General features: G+C 39.0%; 2 protein-coding genes across 6 annotated transcripts; one reads left to right on the top strand and one right to left on the bottom strand.

Moving 5' to 3' along the window:
* Nucleotides 1-73: 73 nt before the first annotated feature.
* Nucleotides 74-9,178, bottom strand: LOC137595262 (zinc finger protein Eos-like). 5 transcript variants are annotated; one of them, XM_068315231.1, is made up of 8 exons: nucleotides 9,156-9,178; nucleotides 7,975-8,032; nucleotides 7,782-7,886; nucleotides 6,793-7,047; nucleotides 4,877-5,044; nucleotides 4,641-4,790; nucleotides 4,259-4,390; nucleotides 74-3,912 (listed from the first exon to the last, which is right to left on the bottom strand). In XM_068315231.1, the coding sequence occupies exons 2-8, from the start codon at nucleotides 8,012-8,014 to the stop codon at nucleotides 3,029-3,031; spliced, it is 1,734 nt and encodes a 577-aa protein (XP_068171332.1). In that variant the 5' UTR covers nucleotides 8,015-8,032; nucleotides 9,156-9,178; the 3' UTR covers nucleotides 74-3,028. The 5 variants fall into 5 exon arrangements, with proteins under 5 accessions (XP_068171332.1, XP_068171331.1, XP_068171333.1 ...); XM_068315230.1 differs by lacking the exon at nucleotides 9,156-9,178 and adding an exon at nucleotides 9,029-9,145; XM_068315232.1 differs by lacking the exon at nucleotides 9,156-9,178 and adding an exon at nucleotides 8,545-8,975.
* A 1,054-nt stretch (nucleotides 9,179-10,232) lies between these two features.
* On the top strand, nucleotides 10,233-16,388 carry LOC137595210 (GTP-binding protein Rheb-like). Its single transcript, XM_068315136.1, has 8 exons — nucleotides 10,233-10,544; nucleotides 11,804-11,875; nucleotides 11,995-12,062; nucleotides 12,274-12,356; nucleotides 13,135-13,191; nucleotides 13,289-13,336; nucleotides 14,655-14,736; nucleotides 14,825-16,388. The coding sequence occupies exons 1-8, from the start codon at nucleotides 10,493-10,495 to the stop codon at nucleotides 14,915-14,917; spliced, it is 555 nt and encodes a 184-aa protein (XP_068171237.1). The 5' UTR covers nucleotides 10,233-10,492; the 3' UTR covers nucleotides 14,918-16,388.
* Nucleotides 16,389-17,900: the final 1,512 nt, after the last annotated feature.

A 17,900-nucleotide genomic window follows, 5' to 3' on the forward strand; every position in this document is an offset into this window, starting at 1 on the left:
TTCACGGTAAAAACCCATTGTATAAAATATGCAATTACGTGACATTTAAAAATTCTCTGAATTTATTTGTATTAGACAAATTACAGGTTAAAATTATAAAACTGAAGGAAACAAAATATGAAGTTTATGTAATATGAATTTATTGAATAGAATTTAAAGAAGCTGAACAGCAATGATGTATTTTGAAGTGTGATACTGTCTTTTTCACATGTTAAAGAAAAATCTGCACCCAAACAACTTATAAGAAGCTTGCTGATCGTTTCAGATGGTGGTTTTACTGTGATCTGCTGTAGAATTTTGAAGTCACAAACCCCAAATTAGTTTCTTTTTTCAACAATATTAGTAACTCCTGATCAGCTAAATAGTAAAGGATTTGGGCCTTTATAGGGCTTCACATTAAAGTTCTACAGTGCCTTAACGTCTGCATTACAAGTCATTTTACCTTCTGGTTTAAGTATACTTTTTCAACAATTAACATGAGTACAGGATTGGGTGGCATTTCAACCTCGCTTGCCCCTTGCTAACTAAGCTTAAGGCTTAAAATGAGGCAATGACTTGGAGAAAACTAATCAAACCTAGTTATGGTAAGGTATCCAACAAATGTCACAAGATGGAGATGAATGACTAACTGGCCCTGTGTTTACTAAATCAATATAAACGGAATTAAGACAACTGGTTACAAGGGAAAAAAAGCTTTGACCAGAGTGGTGACGACTTCAGTGATTCGCAGAAGCACCAACTAGGCAATAATTTGTATAGTTGTGGGAAATGCCATACAAAGCTTTGTCTGTTACTTTGAGATTTCCACAGCTTTTTTGACCTCAGCAATCTGAACATTTCAATCCAAATGGTTTGTGTAAAGAATTAAAACTGTTGGAAACATATTTGTAATGGCCCACTGATATTTTCTAAATATCTCCTGTAAAACAGTAAAAGGAACTAATGAAAAGCTTTTACTGACCGTACTAGAGAACAATACAAACTGAATTTTTTACTAAAACAAATCCTTATATTGCCACCTTACTAGAGAATAAACAATTTCAAGCAGAAGTTAATGAATTTCACGGCTTCTGTTCTGAAAAAAAAAATTTGCACATCTGAAAATCACATGATGCTGAAATGTGAATTTTTTGTTAAATAGGGTAAACAAATCTTAGTTTTTAAGGAAAATGTTTTCACTTTCAAAAACATTTCTAAAATTAACTTACTACTTGTCAATATTTTTTAAAGGCTTTTTGGATAAAAGGGAATGCCAATCCAGTCTCACACTTGATTTTGTGACCTTAAGTACATAGTGACACATCTACTGTAATCTACAAATGTAATATTGTTACCACACAATATTACATTTGTTTCTAATTATGTAATCTGGACTTTGCCAGACGGTACAATGTGCTTAATTGTGTAAAATCAAGTCATGGACACAACATTTATTTGTTGTTTCAAACAGACAAGATTGAGGGTTGAACTGATGCTACTTGATGTAGTTAATTTCTGCATCACACGATGGGGATAGGAGAATTTATTACAGAACACAACTGACACAACTGATTTTGAAATGAGACCAGTTTCAGTCGTGTCACAACAGAGGTGATGTAGATTGAAATCCATCCCAAGAAAAGTCAAAAGATGTTTTTACCATGTTTGGATTAAACTGCTACTGGTGCACTCCTGTCATAGCACAATGTACCTAATCCCACTCATACATTTTCAGAACTGGTTCTTTGCAAACAACCATATTTTTGTAGAGTAGGGGAAAATAAACATTGTGCAAAAATTTAACTGACATACGTATTACGGTAAGATAAGCAACTTCAGTAAGTGATTTTATAACTCATCTCTACAATCACATTTTCAAGATATGCAAAACGATTGTTTATGTCCTTCAACCCCATCAACAAGGTGTGAACAGGGTGAAGAAAGGCACATTACCATTGAGATAAATACCCAAATTTTTAAATAAAGCAAAAGTATAATTTGATATTGTTATGAAAGGGAAATATTCATCACCCCATCCTCTTCTTTAATCCTCATGGTTGTAGCAGTGATACTTGTACTTCTTTCCATCGGTTCACATTTTAACAGAGGTGCAGGTCATTAATGTATTCCATGATAGTTTAATACAGCCATTCTGGCAGGAATCAGTGCAACAAAAGCAGTCAAAGGGAAGAAAAACTTTACTTGATCAATTCTAAAAAAAAAAAAAAAAATTAAGAAGAAAATGAGTCTCTCATGATATCTCTCAATCTCTCTCACACACACACACACACACACACACACACACACACACACACACACACACACACACACACACACACACACACACACACACACACACACACACACACACACACACAAAAGTGCAGTTCGAACTAAGGACACCCCCCCCATCCCCGCAAAAAACACATCTACTGTATTTGAATTGGACCTGATTTGAGTTTGGTTTGCACTTCACAACTCATCTTTTAAAGCTATTAACTGACTGGATCAAAGCCCACGTTAAAGAATTCTTGGCAGAACATTAACATTAAGGAATTGTTTCATTGAACGAATGCTTTTAGAACAAGGCATCATAACTTCTGGAGATTCTGTAATGGATGAGCTGACAAATTTCACATTAAACCTTTTTGAATAGTCTTTCTTAAAGTGCACAAGTAGGAAAAAAAATTTCAGGTAATGGAAAAAAGATTTGTCAGCCACAATTTGTGCATCAGGTTTGAATCCTGATTTTTAGGTCAAGGCACATCTGTGGATGAAAAAGTGCATTTTATCTACTTGAGAATACATTTAATTAAAAGTGCTTTTTAAATTGATTCATTATTCAAAGTGCATTGAAGATAAACACAACCATAATTAGAATTTTAATAACAAAACCTAGGTTACCATTTATGCTGGTACATATAAATTGTACCAATGCCTATTTAAAATATTCATAGTTTCAGGTTATCAGTGTCTCCTAACTTGTGTGCAGACCAAACCCAGACAGGTCCCTGTCCAAATCTCAATGTCTCAGTTCCACCCTTTATACTCAGTCAATGATGTGCTCCCCACGAACAATGTGAGAAGAAAATTCATATCGGTCCTGGCTGCGGTGGCCACAGATGTTACACTCGAAAGGCTGGCGAAAACCATGGCAGCCCATGTGAATGGTGAACATGACATGGTCCAGGAAAAGCACACGGCAGTGCTCGCAACGGAAAGAGCGCACAGGACGCCCCTCCCTGTCGACAACCCGAAAAGCTTCCGAAGAGGTGGAGGCCGGTGCTGTGGGTGAGCTGGGCGTTGGTGCGTGGGCAGGAGGCTGAAGGGCTAACTGGCCTCCGTCCTCTCGCTCCACCTCCCTGTCTTTGGCGTGGCTGGGACTGTGTCTGTCTCGACTCCTGTGGTGAGCAGTGGATGGAGGTGCTGAGTGATGGCTGTTGGAGTGGAGAAGATGATGACCATTGTTGCTGTGCAAGGTCAGGGTTTGAGCAGTACTATTGCATGGCTCATCTGGCATGCTTTCTGTGTCTGTAGAGTCCTGGCAACCGTTAGGTGAGGGGGCATGACTTCGACCCAAAGGGAGGTCTTCGTGACCTTCTCCAGCCTCCCTCCCACCTACACCAACAGCTCCCAACCCAGTGCCAGTCCCTGTACAATCCATCCTTGGGCCAAGGGCCACAGGGTTGTGAATGGAACCATGAATGGCCCTAAGTTCTGATAAACAAGATGGGTGACTTGTGGGAAGGTGCGTAGGCCTCCGTGTGTCTGACAGCCCTCCTCCTCCATTACCTGTCATACCAGCATATTCTCCTCCCATACCAGGAAAGTGTGGAGCTTCAAGATCCCCTAGATGCATCTCCCTGTCTTTGTCCAAACCAGTGCTGAGCTCATAAGGTGCTTCTTCAAGGTTGAGGCGCATGTGCTTTTGTCCTGCAATAGAGAAACAAAGGCCATTGGTGTGATTGTGGTGTTTCCCATAATCTAGGTTCTGAATCACTGTTCACTGGTTATGGGATTAATAAAATTGTCAGCCCTGAACCTGCATTATTCATTGTTGCATAGACCAAAACTCTCCTGCACCAACTTCATCAAAAGTCAATGTCGAAATGGAGAAGGAAGTAATTCATTCTGTGACAGCTTGCCTATGCAAAAAGTAAGTCAGTGGTCATACAACTGACACATACAATATCAGTCCTGTTGTATGTGATGTCCAACTGAAACAATTAATGCTGTTTTCAGTTTCCCTATTTTGTCCACATTGAGACGAAATGCTCACCTACAAATTTTTGTGGTGTGAATCTCTTGCGTTTGGTGATGCTGTTAGCGAGACGATCGATAAATGCCATCTTGTCAGAGGAGGGTGGCAGTACAGATTCTGGTATGAACTCTAGCTCTCTCATCTCCTCTCCTGCAGAGAGTACAAAGAATTGTAATTATATTTTTTGGGGTTTCTTATTACCTATAGGTATGCATAAACAAACATTAATATTAAAAAAAAGAAATTGACTATTGTGTCCATTACCTTGTCAAAAAAAGTGGACCACTGTTGAACATCAAATGCTACTATAATTCCATATTTTAATTTAGAGGACTCTTGTGTCTAAGAAAATGTTGTTTATTTCTCAAATATCCTTTCCATTATTATCATGAAATAATACCTGCATTCTGTGCACTGGACGGCTGCTGTGACTCCAGACTTTGTAAGTAGTTATGGCAGCGTTCTCTGTGTTCCTCCAAGGTGCTCTGCTGCTTGTAACTTCTTCCACAGTAGCTGCACTTATAAGGCTTCCCAACAGTTGGAGACGACACTGTGGACAGAGTGAGAAGAAAGCGGTATTAGTCATTGTACATCAATATGAGGAAAAATAATTTGGCAGACTTGAGTCTTTCCGACCTGCATGAGTGCGAAGGTGGCCAGTGAGTGCATCTCGTCTTCGACAGGCGTAGCAACAAAAGGGACATTTAAAAGGCTTCTCCCCAGAGTGCAGCTTGATGTGGCGGAGCAGGTTACCCTTTTGAGTGAATGAGGCACCACACTGATTACACTGGAATGGCCGCTCACCTGAGGAGAGATCAAACTTGTCAAGCTAAATTCTTTAGTTCACACTTGACTCAATCTTACTAAAAAAAGAAAAATCAGCAAGTTTTTGTGAGGTACAAATTAAATTGACAAGTGGTCCAGACACGTTGCAGCAGTCACTCACAAAAAAATGATCATTCAGGTCACACCATGTATCTACTGCCAACATTGCCATTGCAATAAGGACTGCTTGAAAACTGCTCATGGAAGACACACCCGTCCATCAGAACCACATCTGCACCCCCTGTTGGACCTCTGTCTGGGTACGGCCTGTTTATAGTAAAAACAGAATTTCTACAAGCAGAAACATGGCTGTGCCCTGGAATCTTCAGTGTCAGCAACAGTGGCCGACCTCCACATGGAAGTTGTAGAATGAAGCCCTAACCTTGTACAGTGGAACTGAAGGTACATAGATGACACTATGTCATTCAGAAAAAATCTAAATCTAGAAAGTAGAAGCATTCACAGAGCACGTCTACACAGTGGACAGCAACATCCACTTCACTAGGGAACACATCAGGGACAACAGCTTCGCTTTCAAGGAATCCGCATTGCAGACTTGTAAGAATGAGACTCTCAGGGAAGAGGAAACCCACCCATACGGACCAATTTATACAATTCAACTCTAATCACAGTCTGCAACACAAACTAGGAGTCATAAAGACCCTACACCATTGGGCCTACAATGTAGCCTCAGTTGCAGAAGGGACAAAGAAGGAGAACAAACACATATAGGCCACACTCCAAACTTTTGATTACCCAAACTGACCCTTTCTTTAAGCAACCAGAAAACTTAAAATGGACCACAAAGAGCGGGAAAGCAAAGGGAAAGTTGACATCGTCCCATATGTTTTGGGTGCATCAGAAACTGAACCGGATCAACACCAGGCTTGTTTCAAACTAAGGACAAGATACTGAGGCATAAGCTGAGTAATGTAGTTCATGCAGTTCAGTGCAGTGAGGTCTGCCCTGATATGTACTTTGCAGAGACAAAACAACCACTCCACAAGCGGATGACAGGATGCAGGAGATTACATGTGTCAGGGAAAGACTCAGCAATCCATCTGTACCTGAAGGACAAGGGCCATTCGTTCAAAGATAACAATGTATACATCGTTGCTATGGAGGACAGATGGCTGGAGAGAGGGATTAAAGAAACCATTATGTCAAGCCTAAATGACTACACCTCAATAGATGATGATGCCTTCTCAATCAGTCGTCCGCCATGTACAATGCAGTTCTGGGTTCTCTCCCCGAGAAGCTCTAATCTTATTTGCATGTCCGCAGAGAGCTAAAGAAAAAACCAACCCCAACAACTATCAGATGACGCTGACCTCCTGAAGGTTGGGATTACAACTCATAGGTGAAGTCTGTAAAACTGGGTTTCAATGACTCTTATTGTTGCATGATGACTTCATCTGCTCCCACTTGTTCAAATATCTTCAAATATCACACACAGAAAGCCCAACTTTATCCAAAGGGGATAAAAAACCCCAAACACTTACAATAATTTTTTTGTCAAATTCACTATGGCTTGACGACCAGATAATGCTCAGCTGCTTTTTTTCATTCAAAATGCTGCCCACTGTCTACAATACTTATGTGCGGAGAGGACGAGCATGAAAATAATCCCAATTTTTTAAAGTTTGTTACATAGACATGATTTATTTGAACCTAATTGCACGTTTTCTCACAGGGAAACATTTAAATTAACTGAAATGTTTAGTCACCTGTATGACTGCGTTTGTGCACCATGAGGACATTAGGGCCAATGCAGATCATTCCGCAGATGTCACACTTGAGCTTTCCATTTGGCATTCTCGTCGTTTCACTTGGTATAACGTCAGGGTTTGCGGGTTCCCTGTAGCCTCTGACAGTTTCGGATCCCTGCTCTAGACTTCCTTCCTCTACCCGCTCCCCTCTTTCATCTTCAGTGCTGCGACCTGGGTCTTCATCACTGTACAGCTCCACTTTAATGGAGTTGGCTAAAGAAAGAAAAATAGAATGATGATAGGTTGAATGTCATCCCTTACGTGATGATAACCGAGCTTCCTCCATAACGTTATAATTTTATATCGAATCTGAATTATCAACTGCTTGCAAGGCTTAAACTAGGAAATAGGCAGTCACAGACCACAACATCCCTGAATTTAAATTTTTACCCTGACCTACTTTCATAGGTCAGGGTCATTTATTAAAAGACCCAGGGTTCAACCAGTGCATAGACTAGTGCATACAGAGAAGGCCAGTGTAAGACCATAGATCAAATCTAGTACATACGTAGATCAAAGCACTGGCTTTGATCCATGGTTTTACTCACACTGACCTTCTCCCTTGTCTTTCAATCCTATCCGGTTCCTGAATATACAAAAGTTGAAATTTGACTGTGACCTAGTCACAAGGTCAAGGTCATCATCTCATTTTCATCCCCTTTGCCGCCTGAGTAATACACTTTTTGTTTCATCTTTCTATCTGCAATGGTTGAGAAGATATTAGGTGAACAGATGAGCGAGCGAACGAACAAATAAACGAACTAATGAACGAACGAACGAACACAGACAATCGGAATACATCACTGCTTTGAAGCGGGATGTAATAACATTTGAAATACAGTATTTTCCATAAAAGTGGGATTTTAGGCAGAGATGAACTGTGGGATACTTAAGATACTGTATTTAGATTTTATTAGCCTTTATTTTCATGAGAATTTCTTACTGACCACTGAGTGACCGACTAGGAGAGGTGTCCTTGCTGTTTGGGGTGCTCACTGTTGGACCTCCCAGAGCCACAGAAAACTCTCTTTCCATGGAGGAGTCTCCACTGGCTGCAACCAAAAAATTAAAAGCAACCCTTCAGATTTAAGCACCATGCCAACCTTTGAAGGCAATAACGAGAGTAAATAAGACTCCTACCTGATATGTAAGATCTGCCATTGCAGTCATCAACATCCATTCTAGCTCAAGCTGAAGGCTAAAATGACAGTTATGCCAATGGTTAGGATGGCAGTAAATTATCTATCTGTCAATCATCATTCAAGCACTAGTTCACCTGAAAATCAACACAATTCAAGCAGAAGTCCGCACTTACGAGCTATGACACCATTCTATATCGGGAAAGGGCAAACGTGCATTTCGTTAATTTACTCGCATGAGCGAGTTATGTTAGCCCATTTAGTCTTACCGCTGATCAATAACATTAGGATTGGTGGTGATATCTTTACATTAACTGAATAATACAGGTTAATTAAACGTACCTGACAGTAGTTAACATGCAGCTAGTTTAGCCCCAACATCAACATTAGCACTAGCTGTCACTGATCAGCTGATTGACTTTAAACGTTAACATTAAGCGGACCCATTAGAAATGAATAATTTAATGTTAGCGTTAAAGCTATCGATGTTAAAATGTCTAGTATCAGGCCCTGTCCGAGAAAAAGCTAGTCGGACAAAAACTGTGATAACGAACGAATGTGTTCAGTTCACCGTAGATCGACATAACGGTAGCGTTGGGTTAACCGTGTGAAGTTTCCGGATCGGCCTCGGTCGCTAGCGTTAGCTTTCGGTACATATAGGAAATCAGTTAGCCAGGTTAGCTTAAATCAACACTGCAACATTACACTTTTTCATCTTCGACAGCGTACAAAACAACATGGAACATTATCAAGTTAAGTTGTAAGGGCGATGAAGCGCGGTCGACAACCTTAACTTGTGACATTTTGCTGACTAATGCTAATTTGAACGTTTAAGTCGCGACGGCGTCTTCTTTAGCGCTAGCAAAACAAAACCTTAGCTTAAACTATGTTAGCCTGTTAGCCTCCACGGTCAATGTTTCATAAACGGTTGCTAGGCACCCACCGCCTCCCAAATGCTAGCTAGCTAGCCACCTAGCGGCTAGATAGCTAACTAGCTTTCATTGAAGCTGACTTTTACAAAACAATGCAGCGGAGACACTCATCTATAAAAGTACTTTTAAAGCTGTCCGATGCTCTGCATAACACTGGCATTAGCTGTCCGTGTCAGGGCCGCTCCAGTGAAGTTATTTAATATTTTCATCTGACTGTTTACAACGGTAAACATCTCCCGGTAGCGTTTACCTCCTGCCCCAAACAGCTTCCGGTCGCATCCGGCTCTCCACCGACCTGCTGCAAGTAAGCGCACATGAACCAGGACACACTGTCAGATCCCAATCGATTTACCCATTTATTACCGTTTAGATTGAAACATATTTACATGACATATGATGAGAATGCAAGTCTGCTTACATGAAGGAAAAAAAGGGAACAATAACTTTTAAAGTATCTTTAAATCAATTTTAGAGAACCACATGCTCCAAATCATCATTCGAGTGACACGCTGTGATAAGGAACCATCAATCAAACATTAAATCATAGACCCATTCACTTCCAACCATCATTAATATTTAATGGTGGAGTTAGAATGATCAGTGTTGAAATAAAGAAGGGCAGAGGGAAAGGAATATATGGAGAGGACGCAATGAACATTTAGCCACTTATAAACTTTATAGCCACTTACATAGCCAGTTTTTTTTATTTCAGTAACCATTAGGATACACAACAGACCTCAGACTGCCTAAATTTGAACTTCATTAGACATGTGGATATTATGTATTGCAATGTACATCATGCATGAGCATATGGTTCATTCTAATTCTGCAAGTAATGTTATGCTTTATTAATTTTTATTGAAGTTGTTCTATTACCATGACCAACATCAGATGCTCAGTATACACAAACAATTTTCCAGGTACACTGTCCGGGATTTTTTTTAAAAATCAGTTCATTTAAGGTCGTGACCATTACAATGTTTACAATTAACACTTAACAGTCATAGATTTGAAAACATCTGTCAATACTATTCTATGTTGAGACAATGGAAACACCCCTTTGAAAAAGTGTAAGGTGATTGTGTCCTGAAGGCGAATCTGGAAAAGTCCAAAAAGGATGGCGGTCAGAAACATGCTGGGACAACAAAGAGTGACCTCTGCTGTGCACATTAACCAGAAAGCCCGTCCATGTTGGCCGTGACGTGTTCACTGAGTTTACGACGCTTTGCCCATATAAGGACCGTTTCCGTCTATCTGATTTTCGAATCGTAATATCGTCAAAGAAGTGTTTTCTTAATTAGCAATTTCTTTTGACGCAACAGTTCCATCGCTTCAAACCCTACATCGATACAGATTAGTATACCGGAAACATAAAAAGGACTGCTGTTTCGATAAGTACATGCTGTACTTGTTCTTCAACTCTGAACTTTCAACTCTAGGCCTAGGAAACGGCTCGAGCTTCAGTTCCGAAAAGTTTGTTGTTGTCACGTGACGTGAGACGAATGTGGCGATAAAAAGTTTGCTCAGATAGTGGATCCAGGTGTCGTACTACACTGTCAAAATATATTGAACGCCATTTTCACCACAATGCCTAGACCAAAACATCGAAAGATTGCTGTCATAGGCTACAGGTCTGTAGGTGAGTGAAGCACACGGGCTGTCCGGAGCTAACATGCTAGCATGCTAACGTCCTGGCTTTGTTTTCCTCTTGGTTGTACCCGACTTCCACGAGTAACGCTAAATTACCGTCGTCCGTGTATTGTGTATTACATGCGTTTTCCTATCTGTTTACCTTTCAAAACGTACAAAACTCAGCGCCGTAATGCTCATAGCTAAAGCCATCTGTTATTAGAAGTTAATGTGCTCACCAACAATGAAATTACCGCATCCGGCCACATTCTTGTTTAGTGCCAAGTTTAGGTTGTCAAAACTTTTTCTCTAGTAGCTCAAACATGTCAAAAATACAGCCTTGACGTAAATAGTCAAAATAAACCAGGATGTAACTATTTGAATGTCTACCGAGTTAATACTTGTCGATTATATTAAAATAAAATAACCTGCTGTAGCCGATGTTGCAACAAATTCTATGACCGAATTTTTGTTCAGCTCCATCAAAAACAAACATGTAGATATATGGTAATTTGGCATACATTATACTACTCTCGTATCATTTATTCCGCCAGCAGCCGATGCAAAACTAATGCCTTTGAAGCATTAAAAATGGTTAAATTATGAACAGGCGAAGCTTGGGCTCAGCCTGTTTGTATTTGTACATTATTTGAGATGAGAATTTCCGATACTTACTCTCTCCATACAAATGATCTATTATTGCTTTCTTTTCCATTTTCCCAAAACAGAAATGAGTCAAAGGGCTTTTGTTTGCTTTGCACCTCATATGTGGAATCAGCTACTGAAAGACTGGAAGCTAACAACGTTAATTTGAGGTTTTTTTCAGTCCAACCTGAGTTCTTGAGGCTGACTTCATAACCTGCACTCACTTTTCTTAATATCATTGTAAAATTTAATTTATTTTTCCAATTGTTTGTTGTCTGTTCTATGTATCTTGACTGTGTTATCTTGTAACTGTGTGTTGTATTTGCTGCTGTCAATTTAGGCCTTGTAAAAGACATTTTAAATTTCAATTGGATATTTCCTGGTTAAATAAATGTTAATAAAATAACAGCTTTAAAGAAAAAACATATACACATGGAGGTCACAAATTAGGGCAACTTTGATAGGACAACTATGTCTCTGGAGAGACAGACAGGTCTCCAGTTTCTGACCTAATCTAAATACAATGGAATAAACATTTTATGACTCAAAGTGGATGAACATTTAGACCAATTTTATAAAGAAAATATATTGAAATTAAATGTTAGAATTCTTTTTTCTTTGCAGGAAAGTCATCTCTTACAATACAGTTTGTGGAAGGACAGTTTGTTGACTCCTATGACCCCACCATTGAAAACAGTAAGTCTTAGTATTAAAATGTTTTTTGAGTATTTCAGCAAAAATGGTCAGAATAGTTTTGGGTTTTTTTAGTTTCAGGAAATATTTTATCAAACAGGTTTCTCTTTCCCATTTCTCAGCTTTTAACAAAATGGTCTGTTTGAATTGTCAAGACTACAATCTGCAGCTGGTTGATACAGCTGGTCAAGTAAGTCTTTCATCAACTTCTATATCTGAAACCACAACCATGGAACTGTCAATTTAATTCAATACTTCTGTTGTGTGAAGTCCTGGCACTTGGCACAAATTTTTTTCTAAAAACTCTAGTCCAGTACTCTATGTCTGTTCTAATTTGACAATGTAGTCTGTTCATTAATATTCATCCCCATTATATTTATAATACCCCCTTCTGTTTTCAGGATGAGTACTCAATTTTTCACCAGTCCCACTCGATGGACATCCATGGTTATGTTCTTGTCTATTCAGTGACTTCGCTGAAAAGGTGAGTATATTCATACACAGCAAGTCTGCTATATTCAATAGCAAAGTTTCTCACAATTAATTTCTATGTATTTGAATATTGTAAGAAAAAAAATATTCACACCAATTATGAGAACAGTGTAAATAGACAAAGTATTCTCAAAGAAGGGGCGGCAGTGGAGCGGTGGTGGAGCGGGTCGTCCAATGATCACATGATCGGCGGTTCGATTCCCGTTCCCGCCCAGACACCCGGAGTGTGAGCTGAATGTGGGAGGTGTCAGCTCACCTCCCGAGCACTGTCAAGGCACCCTTGAGCGAGGCGCCCTTGAGGAAGGCACCATCCCCCTTTACAAGTTGCTCATTAAGGCACACCAAGAAGGAGCTGCCCGGCACTCTACCTGCCACTGCATGCCTACAGGCCCCTTGTATGTGTGTGTTCAGGGCCTGTGCGCACTAATATATATGAATGCAATTGACTACTAGTGTGTGCTACCAATTTTCCTTCGGGCATCATAACAATTTATAAAATAAAAATAAAATGCTACTTTCACTGAATACTGCGGTATATACAAGAGTTAAAAGTGTCCCTAGCAAGGTCTTGGAGGCCTTTGGTACATCAAGACTTCAGGACACAGCTTTTTTTTTTTTTTCACTTTGTATTAAATAGTTAATCACAACCTGTAGGATAGAGTTCGCTAGACTGGCAGTGTAATAAGTTGATAATAACCGATGGTAGAGGTTAGATATGGTCTCATACACTGTATGTGTGTGAATGTTCTTTCATGTTTTTCTGTATTCAGTTTTGAAGTTGTGCAGGCTCTACATGACAAGCTGCTAGACATGGTTGGCAAGATTCAGTAAGTTTTATTGAACCTCTGAAATGAGTTTTTCACAAATGACTTTTTTGTTTCTTCATGTGATTTCGTTTTTGTAACATGGATATGTTTTTTTTAGGGTCCCCACTGTTCTTGTCGGTAACAAAAAGGATCTCCGCATGGAAAGGTAATCAAGACTACATCTTTATAAGATATATAAAGATAAATGAAATATAACAACGAAAAACTGCTGTTATTATGATCTGTAAACACACAATCTAACTCCTAATGTTTTTGAGGTGAATGTTTGCTCTTTTGTTAGTTTGGGAAGAAGACTGGTGATAACTGTTTGTATCCCGAGATGAGGAAGGGGCAGATGATTTTTCTGTAATAATATCTTTATCAATATTTTGATATTCAGTGGTTTTCATAGAAATATTTGTTTTTGGTGAAGTGTGGCCTTTTTTCATATCTTGAAGACTTAACATTGCACTTTACACGATTTGACCATCAAAAGCAATTGTGTCTTTGTATTTATTTATTTATTTTTCCAACTGTTCCTTTGAATTTTTTTTATTAAAACGTATTTTGTAGGTGATTCTGAAGCCAAACCATTGAATCTAATACAAAATATTCTACAACAGGTGCCCTAAGTAGAGAGCACACATGTCATACTGATGAGGACTTTTGGGAATGTCATGTAGATATGTGTCATCTCCAGATGACTAACTGTTAAAGTCGGAAAATCCTGTGAAAACCAGAAAACCCTTGTGAAATTTTCCACCTAACAATCATTAAACTGTGTTGCTGAAGATGTGATTTCGACTACCATTGTTCTTCAAAAGTTTTAATTAGAAACAGATTTATTCACAAAAGTCACATGTTGGACAAGAGCACTGGACTGCATTTATATCCTGTTTGCGGTGCTGCACGGCCATACATACGGAGTAGTGCGCTGAAGGATTCATGGGACTAACACATGTTGGTTTTGATTGTCTTGATGAGTTTGTTAATGGCAGAAACCTTGAAAATTACCAGTCTTACACAACACGGCAGATCCGGGTTCGAGTCCTGCTCTGTGCGCAGTTTGCATGTTCTCCCCGTATCTGTGTGATTTCTGTCTGGGTTCTCCGGCTTCCTCCCACCTCCAAAAACAAGCGCTTCAGGTTAACTGGCCAGTCCCAAAATGCCCTTAGGAATGAGTGTGTGTGTGCGTGGTTGTCTGTCTTTGTGTGTGGCTCCGCGGCGCACAGACGTTGTGCCCGGAGAGTCCCCCGCCTCACGCCCTATGCCAGCTGGGACAGGCTCCAGCTCCCTGTGACCCACTGCGGCGGATAAAGCGGAAGAAAATGGATGGATGGACACTTTTAAAAAAGTACCATAAAGTTGTTGTTGTTTCTATGTTTTGTCACCATCCTGGAAACACATCCTGAGAAAGAGTGTTTCCATGCATTAAAGGATAAATTTTCTGTTTTCATTCATTGAACTTTCAATTTTTTTCCCAGGGTTATTAAACCAGAAGATGGAAAGAAACTTGCTGATTCTTGGGGTGCTGCATTTATGGAGTCCTCAGCCAAAGAGAACGAGGTAATGAGGACTTTTGAGTACCAGTTCATCATTTCAGTCCACAAGATCAGTTCTGACCCACAATCATATTTTAATGATAATATTGTAGACTGCTGTGGAAGTTTTCAATCGGATGATTTTGGAGATGGAGAAAGCTGATGGAAACGCACCCCCAGAGGAGAAAAAGTGTGCCGTGATGTAAAAATGTATCCAGGACATCAGTACATTTATTTGCTGAAGGCTGGAGGCTCAACTTCACCAGCATGCCAATCCTGACCTCACCAACACCAAAACACTACAATGGGACTGCTCTGCTCCATTGTGGTATTGGATTGATTTACATAGCAATGTAACTGCCATGGCAGTTCACAAACTATTCCACAAATTGTACCCACAAGGAGAAGTTTGTAACATTGAAGTTCAACAACAATACACTCTGATACAAAATATTTCCAGAGATATTGGTCCCAATGAATTTTTTTCATGAAGTATTGCTGTAATAGCTACTTGTAAAGCTGATGTGGCAGACATTGTCTTCTGTCTCAGTTGTTTGTGTAGTTGTGCAAATGCACAGTGAGAGCTTGTTAGTAATTTTATAAGGACTGGTATTCAACTTTTTTTTACAATGCTGGACTGTCTTTACACATTGCTTTAAATGTGTGGTAAAATGTCAGTATTCTCCCACAAATATTGTAGCTCCTTGATTCACATTATAAATACCACTGTGGTTCCAGTTCTTGCTGTAATTTTTTATCAACTCTTTTTCAGGTACCCATTAAAACTGTGTCATCATGATGGAGGAATGTACATGTATATTTAACAGCTTAGATTTATAAGATCTTCTGTAAAGCATATTAGTCCTCTTCCATTGTTTCTATAACTCTATTTTTCCTTATTTACTGTAACAAAGATATTCCTAGGGACAACTCTCAGAGAAATTTAGTAATGAATATATCTTTGGTATTTACCATTTATGGCATTTTTATATAATGTAAATAGAATCTTAGGAATTGGTTTGATACTTTTGGTTCTATATTGTGTGTGCTCTCCCTGCATAATCCTAGAATACATTAGTACAATTGAATTATAATTACATTGTTTTGAAACTGAGAGAATTTAAAATGCTGGGGTCATAGAATTAATATTTGGGAGCTGATGGCTTTGATAAGTCATGCAGGCTGCATAAAAACAAGCCAGGAATGAATACAGTCCTTTTAATTCATATTGTTGACTTGCTTGATCACTGTCACATGCTTGAGATTGTGAGACTTGTTTTCCTTTGATCAATTAGCCTTACAATGGCATCACAATAAGATTTTTTTTCCCTTAACCCTGATGTCCCGGGGAGTGAGTAACTTCTTATCAAGTTCTTTGATGAGGAAGTAGTTGATTGATGGGTGATAAATGGTGGTCCAAGTGAAGCTGCTGATACTGTGTCTTGTGCCTTACAGTTCCCCAGGACCCCCCTCATCTGCTTACTTTCAAGATTCAAGATGCTCTTAAAAGTTTTTTTTTTTTTAAATTGATACAAAGTTGATTATGATAATGGAGGTGGTGTTGTGCACCTAAACAACATCTTCCCCTGTGGGTCAATGTTAATTCAGAAATCTTGCTGTAAACAGTTTTGTATATAAATAAATCTGTTACTCATGTCAGGTGTTGTGCTGTTTTAACTGCTGCTTTTTGTGGTTTTTCGGGGAAAATAAGTACACTGCAGTGCATACTGGCGTTGTAGTGCATATGCAGGATGATATCCGATGGTAATTTATTCTGAGTCGGGACAAAACGTCTCACATAGACAAGTCCTACTTATATACTTATATCAAAAAATGAAGAAATTAATAATAATTGACCTACACAGTTGAAAGGGATTGTGAATACTGACGTTATACAGTATTTGATCGTAGATAAACTCTTTTTTGAGGATATTTGTTTAAATGTATGGCCACTGGTTAGACGGCCCATGTTATTTTTCTAGTCCTCAGCAAGAGGTCACAATATTCACCAGCCCCAAAAAACTTTTTAAAAAACCCAACCCTCTACAATAGTTATAAAGGTTTAAAACAATGGATGTGTTAATGAACATCTAAACATGTTTTCTATTGAAATTTCTCTATCAAATATTTGTCCTCTGTTTTCATCAGACATTTTAATAAGCCTCATATCAGGCAATAGCATGGCCACCTATATTCCTGAGGACCCTTTTCACTGTCCTGGCTGTCAATGTATGGTCTGGTATGTTTGACATTTTTTGATATTTAAGATGAACAACATAAATTTTCTGATGGTCACGGCTGGGGCATGTCAACACCAACTCTCCCATTATGATACAATCTGTTGAACCACAGTGGATCAAATGAAAGTAATTATTGAGATGATGGAGACAGCTAACATTAATCAAAAAAAGTAGGAACACACACTGCTCTTTTAAGATTTTACAATCAAACGATCAATCAATCAATCAATCATGCTAAGTAAATGGACATCTGATTCCATTGTAATATTCAAATACATTTTTCATGACCTTTTCATTAAAGGAACCTAGGGCAAGAGAGAAAGCTGTCAGCTGAGGAGCAAAGAAAAAGAAATTGGGAGTACCAACAAAAGAGCAGAGAAATGTCATATCAGTGACCCAGAGGAGAAATATGCCATTCAAGCGGAGGAAAGACTGAAGTGGAAGAGGAGAGTTGACGACAAAAAAGTATTACAGAGAGACAAGATGGGAGAAGGGCACAGAGGACTAAGAGAGAGTATTGGATATAGGTGCAGAAAAGGTTCAGACTGAACACGTTTGGTGAAGGTGCAGTGCAGGAGGTAGATCAACCACCCCCCAGATAGTCCACAAGAGCAAGATATTGTACAATACAATGCCAGAGAGTCTTGAAGACGGGAAAGAGAAAGAAGTAACATGAAAAAGACATTCAAGAGAAAAAAAAATTGAATGTAAAAAAAAAAGCAATGGAACAAACTGAGAAAAATAAAACCCAAGAAAAAAAGCTACAAATAAAACATCACTGGATTCTCCAGGCACAGAAACAAAAAAACATGCTATCAGGAAGCAACATAAGAAATCCAAATACAGTATCAAAAAAGGTCTTCTATTCCTCAACAACATCAGAAGAAAGCTGAAGAAAAACAAACAATCTCTTGGGCCATGGTGCCAGAAACCAGCACAAAGTGTGTCA

The sequence above is a fragment of the Antennarius striatus genome, chromosome 5 (assembly GCF_040054535.1).
Source record: "Antennarius striatus isolate MH-2024 chromosome 5, ASM4005453v1, whole genome shotgun sequence".
NCBI lineage: Eukaryota > Metazoa > Chordata > Actinopteri > Lophiiformes > Antennariidae > Antennarius > Antennarius striatus.

Excerpts from the sequence above, each read along its gene's own strand:
- LOC137595262 (XM_068315231.1), bottom strand. The coding sequence starts at position 8,014 with ATGGATGTTGATGACTGCAATGGCAGATCTTACATATCAG. Across the intron at positions 7,048-7,781 it reads TCCTAGTCGGTCACTCAGTG|CCAACTCCATTAAAGTGGAG; the intron begins GTCAGTAAGAAA and ends TTCTTTCTTTAG. Across the intron at positions 4,791-4,876 it reads CCACCTTCGCACTCATGCAG|TGTCGTCTCCAACTGTTGGG; the intron begins GTCGGAAAGACT and ends CTCTGTCCACAG.
- LOC137595210 (XM_068315136.1), top strand. The coding sequence starts at position 10,493 with ATGCCTAGACCAAAACATCGAAAGATTGCTGTCATAGGCTACAGGTCT. Across the intron at positions 10,545-11,803 it reads CATAGGCTACAGGTCTGTAG|GAAAGTCATCTCTTACAATA; the intron begins GTGAGTGAAGCA and ends TTTTCTTTGCAG. Across the intron at positions 14,737-14,824 it reads CCTCAGCCAAAGAGAACGAG|ACTGCTGTGGAAGTTTTCAA; the intron begins GTAATGAGGACT and ends ATAATATTGTAG.